We start from the raw sequence: 10,064 nt of genomic DNA on the forward strand, positions 1-10,064 counted from the left end.
AAGCTTTTGTGTCAAAAACGAAACGTTGCCCAGCAATAAATCCACCGATTGTTTACAAAACCTCTGAAACGATGCGGTTCATTTGTTGCCACAAAAAAAATTCATCTAACTTCAGCAGTGCCTGTCCGATGGTCCCATGGCACAGTGCGATCCACACTAGCTTGCCAATGGGACTTGCTTTCTACGTGCGAAAGGCTTTCGGGGCCTGTAAAACATTGTTCAGGTCTGGTGGAAACATCAGATTAGCAATACTCCACAAGTCACTTTTCACCTAAGCATGTGCTGAACGGAAACGACCAAAAGGTGAAGAACAGTTTATGACCTGACAGCTCCCAGATGGTTATCTCAGTGAGGCTCCCTCGGTGGGCAGCATGACGACGGAGCGTAGTCTGGACTTGCATCGCCTTCAGTACGTAGTTCAACACATCATAACGAATCACGTGACATCAAGCATATTAATAACAATGCTACTAATGTTCCATATTGTGATGCAGTTGTAGGTAAACGGTGTTTGATTGCTTTAGGTTGATCGTGCAGTAATTTTGTACGAAAGCTGCATTACACATGGACTCGGCTCACAGATAACTCACTCTCATCCAAAGTTCGAATTCTGATGCAATTTTGCATTCGTGGATGGACATGCCTCACCCAAGCAGTCACAACTTGGTCATATCACATTCGATTCCACATTCAACGTGTTCAGTGAGCAAAAGCCCTGGTTATTCTCACCGCTACCCCTCCTTCCGCACTGTATTATTTTAGGCCCTCTATTTGATTGCCACCAACGGAAAGCCTGAGATCAAAGAGCGAGACCGTCTATCACCGGTGTTTCTGGACTTTTTGGACCGTTGTCTTGAGGTGGATGTGGATCAGCGTGCAACCGCCAGTGAACTTTTGAAGGTACGTTGCCAAGCTTTTCTGGTTCCTAATGCACAAGATGGTAGATAGGCTGAACTCTGGTATGAATCAACGGTTTACCGTAATAGTTCATTTGCGTTGATAAGTGTTTTCCCAGATTATGTTGCCAGTTCACCTGTTTCTGAAAAATCACTTTCAGGGTCTAGCTTAACGCGTATGTTTACTCTTCCAGCGCCTGCTGGACAATCGTAGAATTCGATCGACGTGGTCATGTGACTTGTCGGTTAGCGTAATCCGCTCATTTCGTAGCTGTGAATAGCTTCTCATCAACTATACTACTCACATCAACTTACCAAGTGGTTAGGGTGCGAATTTACTGGCCGGAAGGCCCGTGGTTCGAACCCGACCTCCACCAATTGACTCCCCCTGTCTAAATTTGGGCGACCTGCCCTCGTGCCTCCTTCGTGTAATGTGGCAGCTAGGCACCGAAAGGGCGCTACAGATGAACGATTTTTTTTTCAAACTTGCCCTCCGTGATGGCTTGTCACGCGGAAGCATATCAGCGGTGCAGATCGTCTCAGCGTCTGAGATTGCACAGTAATTCAGGTGCTGGCTTCTTCAGTGAGTTGAAATTCGTAGAAGTGTGACGAGGAGCTGCATTACCTGGCTAGAAGCGTATTGGGAGCGCTATTTCAGGGATTGGTCTTATTTCTGCAAGATGCAGTCGTTTCTCTAGAAACGATCACACACCGTACCTCACGCCTGTGAGAATCGTACCCGAATGTTGTTGGACAACCATGATAAGTCAGCCTGAGACAACATACGCCACCGATTTTACCCGACAGGACAATACTCACGACTACAGGGCTATGGGACTGGAAAACAGAGAAGCATGCTATTTACCTGCAACTAGCTGTTACCCTTCACTTCTAACCCAAGAACACCTTGTTCGATAGAGCATTTTTGAATACAATACGTGATCAAGACCACCTAGACTATTGATAAACTCAGTTACAAGTGAATGTAAAAAGCGTTCCTGTGCAACAGTACCGTCACAATTGAACACCGAATTTCTGCATGGTACATGAGTTTTATGGCAGACGCTGTGAGTCTTGTTCTTGAAGCAGTCTCCACAGTTGACCGAAGGGACACTGAAAGAATAGGCAGGATTTTGCAACATCACTCGGTTTATTGATTGACCGACTGCACATCGAACGGCGGTTATGCGTGGGAACGAACATGGTTGCTTAGTCTCTTTTTCGAGTTGAGTTGAGCTTTAGAGTATCGAACGTCAGGAGATGCTTCTGATGCCTTACTCCCTAATCACTCAGATAGAGCGGGACCACCTGTGACTGACTGGGGTTTGTAAAACTATTCCTTGTAAGAACCAACTTTAGCATGAATGACCTTGATGTATTCTGGTCCAACTGCCTCTTCGGGGGCCAGCCACTATCCCAGTAACTCTATGTGTGGTCGGCCTTACTCCGATTCGTTTATAGTCACTACAGGTTGGACTCAAGATAGCTTAACGATTAAGGCGCGAAACTACTGGTCGGAAAGTCCGTGATTCGAAACAAAACCCTGGCTTTTCTGTCTAGGATTGGGCAACCTGGCAGTAGCTCAACCCTCGTTCGACCCTCCTGTTGCACCGAAAGCCTGTCATAGTTGTGCCTGTCCCTCGCGCATCAGATTACCTGTATGTATGCGCACTGGTCAGCCATTAGACCAACAATCCGGGTGAATGAGTCAATAACAGGACCATGTTGGTGTCTCACACTTGCTTTTAGAGCCAAAATCCTATGGAAACTATATGGGCGTGACGATCTATACTTGATGGTCATCATCATCATCGCTGTCATCTATAATAACCGCGTACTTGTCGTACACTGGTTGTAGCTGCCACAGTTTCGTTCACCAATGATTTGGGGGGAGGGGTAGGTAGCTGCGCATTGGAGGCGAGATATGATAAATTGGTGCATAAATCCAGCACTGTAGGTGGACTGTTAATTGGGGGATTGAGGAGGGAGCCATGCATTGAAGGCAATAGCTTGGATGCACGAGCGCCATTGAGGGCGCGACTGGGCTATGTCTGACAATGTCTCTAACCACTGATATGGCCAGTCTCGGAATCCTCATCCAGGAAGAAGGCAGTGACCAGCGCAGCTGAGTTTGCTGGTAATGGCTTTCATACTTCGCTGCCAAGTCATTGTTTGCCCGCCTCTGACTCTCTTCCACCCTTCACGTGGTTGTGCGAAAAGAGCCCTTCGAGGAAGTCGGTCGACTGGGATACGCAACACGTGGCCAAGCCAGCGCAACCTATGCAGCGTGATCAGTTCATCTATCGAGGGTGAGTTATTTCTCCCGAATACCATTTGACGTACTTCAGCATTGCTGATCCGGTGTTCCCACCAGATTCGGGCAATGCTCCGAAGACATCGATGGTCAAACAGTGAAAGTCTTTTGACTTGATGAGCTCAGAACCGAAAGAGTAGCTTTTCTACTCCAACTACTTTGCGCTCACCTGGATACTCCTACGATATCGCAGTCTTATACGTCTTACGCATTTCGTGGCAGTTACACATTGAAAACACATTCTTGTGTGGTCCATGTACAATCTCCTTCTCATGCTTATCTCTCATCGTTCCTTTGGACGTATGATGCATTCCACTATCGTCGTCATATCGCTTGCGCCAAACTCGGCGACAGATGCATGACCAAACGAGTTGAGGATGTGCCTATTAAGAAGCGGGTGTTTAACAATATTTAGGCAAACATGCTTGTTTTCTCGACTCGTCTCCACCATAACCAGTTGTGACTCATCACCTGGTGTGATCAGGTGTGCTTGTGACGGCAACGGTGTGAACTCTTTGACTTACTCGGCAGTCCTTTAGTTCTCTATCCGTAGTCTTATTGGTGAGTTCGCCGTCCCCGCAGCCTTCGAGTTTTGACACTAATTGGATGCTAGGTAGTATGGGATTGCACATGGTGTATACCACACTGCTTGATTAGAATGCAGTCGTACTCGTCGTAATGCTGCATACCCGCGCCAGTCTGGCGCCCATGAGTTTGCGCAAACGGTCATCACGTCCCTGATGTCTGTGACCGGAGTCGGGTACCCCTGGTCGCACAGACCGCATGATTCGTTGCGTGTCTTATCCCTAGCAGCGATGCTTGCGCTATGGATCTCCTTCCGAAACCTCGTCCACAAATATCACATCTCAACATCTGTAATAAAGTACCTGCGAATTTCAACGAATGCGAGTCGGCAAGTGCGAGTCCGTGACTAGAACAGGAACCGTCCTGAAGTTACAGAGCTCCTTTCTCGCTGGAAACAGCGTGAAAACCACGTCGCGTGACTTACTCGTGGCAAATCTAAAGCATTTTGACAACAATATGGTGAAGAAAGCGAGACTGAAAATCCCATGCGAAGCTACTGCACGAAACTGCCACGAAGAATGAATGGAGGAACAAGGTGGTAGTCACTCTGGATTCTTTGTCGTGGCCTAGCAGAATGTCTTAGAACGTGTTCAGCAATGACGTCGGATAACTTTCTTGTCGTTGCTTGAACCAATAATCGCTTTGGACTTTGACTTCCAAAATACCAAGTGGTGTATTCATGTGTAACGGTGTACGCAGTGTATAGTTCGGTTTACAAGTTCTTCGCGGTCGTTGGTAGATCTCTGCGTGGTGGGAGTGCTTTCCACTCGTTTATCTCCCCGCCCCTCGGATTTATGTCGGATTGCATGGTCTTCCGGTGATACTTAACCACGTGCAATTGTGCCTGTCATACGTTGTAATCAAGTCGCAATCTCCCGGCAACCGGCCATCTGATCAAGTGGCCCTTCTTTCAAGTTTAAGTGTACGATAATATTTGAGCAATTATATCCATCCACTTTCATTTGAACTCTTGAGCAGGTCAACATAGTGATAATTCCAACTTTGATTTCATCTCGTGTCTGATTTGGTGACTGTTTCCGTTTCAGCATCCCTTCATCGCTCACTGTGCCGAGCCTCTCTCCTCTCTGGTCCCGCTAATCCAACTGGCTCGAGAGCAGAAGTAGCCGACGGTGTTGTTCCATACCCGGGTCTGTAGCTGTTTTTCTTTGTCATTTGTGAATAGGCATTACTGCGGCCCCATTACCGTCCGTCGCGCATCTATTCACCGTTCCGCTCCTTTCCATTCAAAGCGCCCACTCACCCACACAACCGATCGGACGCACTTGTTCCTTCTTTTGGCACATGTCTCCCTTTGCTTTCCATCGTCGTTCGAGGTGGTACGCAACTCGCTCCGTAATCCGATCCACTGTCTCTAATTTCCATTCCTTTTGAATTATCAGTTCCCGCCCCCCCTTTCAACGAGTGCGAGTCCGTGACTAGAACAGGAACCGTCCTGAAGTTACAGAGCTCCTTTCTCGCTGGAAACAGCGTGAAAACCACGTCGCGTGACTTACTCGTGGCAAATCTAAAGCATTTTGACAACAATATGGTGAAGAAAGCGAGACTGAAAATCCCATGCGAAGCTACTGCACGAAACTGCCACGAAGAATGAATGGAGGAACAAGGTGGTAGTCACTCTGGATTCTTTGTCGTGGCCTAGCAGAATGTCTTAGAACGTGTTCAGCAATGACGTCGGATAACTTTCTTGTCGTTGCTTGAACCAATAATCGCTTTGGACTTTGACTTCCAAAATACCAAGTGGTGTATTCATGTGTAACGGTGTACGCAGTGTATAGTTCGGTTTACAAGTTCTTCGCGGTCGTTGGTAGATCTCTGCGTGGTGGGAGTGCTTTCCACTCGTTTATCTCCCCGCCCCTCGGATTTATGTCGGATTGCATGGTCTTCCGGTGATACTTAACCACGTGCAATTGTGCCTGTCATACGTTGTAATCAAGTCGCAATCTCCCGGCAACCGGCCATCTGATCAAGTGGCCCTTCTTTCAAGTTTAAGTGTACGATAATATTTGAGCAATTATATCCATCCACTTTCATTTGAACTCTTGAGCAGGTCAACATAGTGATAATTCCAACTTTGATTTCATCTCGTGTCTGATTTGGTGACTGTTTCCGTTTCAGCATCCCTTCATCGCTCACTGTGCCGAGCCTCTCTCCTCTCTGGTCCCGCTAATCCAACTGGCTCGAGAGCAGAAGTAGCCGACGGTGTTGTTCCATACCCGGGTCTGTAGCTGTTTTTCTTTGTCATTTGTGAATAGGCATTACTGCGGCCCCATTACCGTCCGTCGCGCATCTATTCACCGTTCCGCTCCTTTCCATTCAAAGCGCCCACTCACCCACACAACCGATCGGACGCACTTGTTCCTTCTTTTGGCACATGTCTCCCTTTGCTTTCCATCGTCGTTCGAGGTGGTACGCAACTCGCTCCGTAATCCGATCCACTGTCTCTAATTTCCATTCCTTTTGAATTATCAGTTCCCGCCCCCCCTCCCACACACACAGGTGCATGCTTGCACATTTTCGCTGTCAGTGCCCTGTTCCTCGAACTGTATAGAATATCATAACTTGACATTTTTTGTTATTCGAGAGAGTGTGTGGACAGGTTAATCGCTGTTGCATTTCTGCTTTTGTTACCTATCCGTCTTTGCTGCCGCCGCCATCGCTTCTATTGCCAACCTCATCATCGATTGTCTCCATCTAGGTCTCAATATCTCCCCCATGTCGCGCATATTTTCTCCGCTTTCTGTGCACCGCTTGCAGTTCCACAGAATCCTCACTGGGTCGGTCAACCTCTGTTCTAGGTCACGCAAAGGACTACCCATCTAAATATATATATATACATACATTTATATGGTCAGAAAGGATGACCCTTCTCCCATCCACCCATTGACGCCAGTCACATCGGGTTTTGATACGGTTCATTTCTCCACACATTATTTTTCACCCGTCTCCCCCCCCCCCCCCCAAACACACACACACACTGTGGCTATTCTATTGCTTTGGATCACTTGTCCTTTTGTTTACACTCCTCTCTCTCTCCCTATCTCTCTTTACGAATTGATCACATTTTATTGTCTTTTTTATCAATTCTCTTTGCCGAATCATGCGGTTTTCTCTCCCTCTCTCTTATACCGACCGCTGTTTTGGGTACACCGATGACAACAACAACAACACAGCGTGGTCCAAATCACCATTGCTATTAGCATTTTTCTATTGCTTACTCTAAACATCCATATGCTCTCGTTTTTTCCATAGTTTGCTCGCTCTCTGTTGGTCAAGATGATGAGGCTGATGAGGATGTCAACAATATCCAAATTTCCACATGCCTTTTTCCTGTTTCGGTCGGGTCGATTGGTTCATCAGGACGGTGTTTGGTATACGGTGGCGTCGGCAACGAGTGGCGACGGGGTTCATTTTCATTTGGAAATTAATTGTGGTCAAATTCTTGAAATGTGTGCATGGCGCTCAACAATCTTACTCGTGATGTGCAATATCTGCTAGCTAACTTCATGCTTCAACCGATGACCTATCTCGAACTCAGCGCGGTGAAAGTTCGTGTGGTGACTTAGGCCACCACCGTCGTCATGCTGTGACCTTTCTACCCCCGAAACCTGACACCATTTTGTGTAATATGGAGTTGGTGCACACCAGGGCAGATCCATCTTCAATACACCAGTGACTACTGGTGATCGATTCACGAGCACCGCACAACGACCACTGTCTAGTGGTCTTAGTCGATCGGGATTGCCGTGAGCCGTATAGTCCTGCGTCCAACCCCATTCAGCTACGGTCATATCGTGATAAGCGTGTCACAAAGTTGTTTGTTTGTCTTGGTGGTTGGCCTTCTGGGCTACGATGATTCTGCGGGCTATGCTGACTGGAACTCAGTTCCCTGAGGTTCAGTCATGTCGGGAAATGGCCCGACGAAGAACAGCGAGTCTTCGTACTGCGAGTAATCGTATTACAAGGCGATCTGGAGGTAAAGTTGTACTGTCTTGTGCGATAGGACTGTGAAGGCAGGCGTTTCTCCCAGGCGACCAGCATTTCCATATTTATGGAAGCAGCGACGCTGCCTTCTCCCGAGGGAGGACAGGTTAGAAAAGATCGGCCCTAAAAATCGCACACGTCCAACGGGTGACCGTGACCACTGTTGCATTATCCGATATGGTTGGACTACTTTTAAAACAAGAGTCCGGTGCCGCTCAAAAGACACCTGCTATGTACAGCTGCTCAGATGTTCCACATTTCACTCTTCGGGCATCCTGTGATCCTGACGCAGTGGCGCTGTGCGGTTGTCGGGCTCAATTAACATCAATACAGGTCGATGCGATAGACTATGTTTATTTGTCGTATCAGCATACGCCCCAACAGACTGCAGTTCTGAGACTGAGCTCTATGATCCTCCACACATTCACCTACGGTCAAGAACGTGGTAGGATACTCAACTGGTGTGTTGTAAGGTGCTCTACCAGAACATCTCGCTTTGACCGCAGTCTGAAATTCACAGGAACGAAAGGCGTGTAAAACGTTTCAAACGATCGTATACCCCCGAAACCACGTGTCTTGTCCATGTATAGTGTAGGATGACGTATCAAATGGATTTGTAACTATAAGTCAACGTTGCTTGGAAGCTATAGAGAGCCCTCGGTAGAACGTCCCAGTAGTATCAACCATGTCTGACAAATTTTGAGCAGGTTACTCACTTTCTGGTTGGGTCCTGAAAGAAGAATCTCACGATCACACTTCACTACAGCTTGTTTGGAATTCTTCTCGGAGAGATTTGGTAAACAATCGGTGGATTTATTGTAGGACGTCTTCCAGTTGATTGATCATGGGGCTTCTGTTACCAAAGTGTGCTTGTAGGAAGGGATTCGCAATGTTGTACCTCCTCAATAGGATCCAGTGATATGAAAAATTTTGAAAGGAATTCTGAGGTTCCCGCGGAATTTTGTGTATTTTTTCCTGCTTTTGTAATGAACTGATCGTTGATTAACCGTGGATTTGCAGTTTGACGTAGCGCCAATCCATCACGGACAAGTTTCCCGTTTTGTCTTTCAAAAATATGGAGGAAACGATGTGGCAGTTAGGATACCAGATGTGACTGAAGACGATACTCAAAACGGATTTCGGTGTAATATTCAGCTGACTGTCACTTTCTGAATGTTTAGACTGATGGAAACGATAAATCAGAGTCCTACATCCTTCGCCATCGAAGGGCGCCTCAGATGCGGAATCACATTAGTACTGAACTCTTCCCCACAGCGGTCATACCAAACAGAGCAAGTACGGAAACGTTCAGTCGTGGGAAACAGCCTGGACACCATGCACGAGGTTCGCCGGATAGCACATTATCACAATCGACAGCAATGTACCGACAACAAATACTGGTTCTTAACTGTCACCAAAACGTGTGAAGCAATGGGTAGTAAAAAATAAAGAATAGTCTTAGATCTATGTGCGAACCAATCAAGAAGCAGGTTCCTACACCTTGAAACAGCGACAAAATAGACGCAGATGATCATCATGTCGAAGTACAAGGCCGGCAGTGGGAATGAACGTAGGTCTTTTCCCAACCCCACTCGACATGAATCCATCATAGAAAAAACTGCAGCCAGACAGTCAAGCTTGCCACCATACTCATCAGTGGAACCATGTCCTGTGGGCCTCGTAACCAAGTGCAAGAAAGATACCGTGGATCCCACAGCGCCGAACTGGCAGTGCCAATTTGTGGACCACTCCCCGCGCGCCTTGCATCAACAAGAATACAATTGTGAAGTCTACGCTTTCTTTTATAAACCACGGTTGAGCATGTGCAGTCCCAGTCACCTTAACCTGACCAGTGTCACGTGCTAATCTATTGATTTTAATTCCTCACCAATTACTCGCTTGTGCCACACCTCAGTGAACACTCTTCAGTCAGCCAGTCAACAACGATGAAAACGCACGAATCCGCTTGAGGTCCTTGGACGGGGAAGGAGCAAATTTCACAACCAGACTACTGTTACATTTGTGTTGTGCACACAACCCTTTAACTGTAGTGAAATACGCTTCTGGCGTCCTTAGTGAGCACCTTCGCACATGTTTCTGATGCTTTGATAATGCGCGCATTGACTTCTTCTCTCAGGGTACATTCATGACCTATGCAGTTGCCCAGATAAGTCAGTCAACACGGGCTAGCACAACTCGAACCTTAGCCTCATGCTTGCGGATGAACCGATTGAGGTAGTAGACAAATTTGTTTACCTGGGCAGCTG

At 47.1% G+C, this 10,064-nt stretch overlaps 2 protein-coding genes across 2 annotated transcripts in view; one reads left to right on the forward strand and one right to left on the reverse strand.

Moving 5' to 3' along the window:
* T265_02124 (hypothetical protein) overlaps positions 1-5,178 on the reverse strand; it is a gene marked incomplete at both ends in the record, with an annotated part of 14,161 nt that extends 8,983 nt beyond the window's left edge. Inside the window, one exon of the mRNA XM_009166283.1 lies at positions 5,057-5,178. Within this exon, the coding sequence (XP_009164547.1) occupies positions 5,057-5,178 (122 nt within the window). The remainder of the gene's footprint in view (positions 1-5,056) is intronic.
* T265_02122 (hypothetical protein) overlaps positions 1-7,132 on the forward strand; it is a gene marked incomplete at both ends in the record, with an annotated part of 54,615 nt that extends 47,483 nt beyond the window's left edge. The window contains 2 exons of the mRNA XM_009166281.1: positions 763-900; positions 5,932-7,132. Coding sequence (XP_009164545.1) covers positions 763-900; positions 5,932-6,009 — 216 coding nt within the window. The remainder of the gene's footprint in view (positions 1-762; positions 901-5,931) is intronic.
* Between the last annotated feature and the right edge of the window lie 2,932 nt (positions 7,133-10,064).

The sequence above is a fragment of the Opisthorchis viverrini genome (genome assembly GCF_000715545.1).
Source record: "Opisthorchis viverrini unplaced genomic scaffold opera_v5_24, whole genome shotgun sequence".
NCBI lineage: Eukaryota > Metazoa > Platyhelminthes > Trematoda > Opisthorchiida > Opisthorchiidae > Opisthorchis > Opisthorchis viverrini.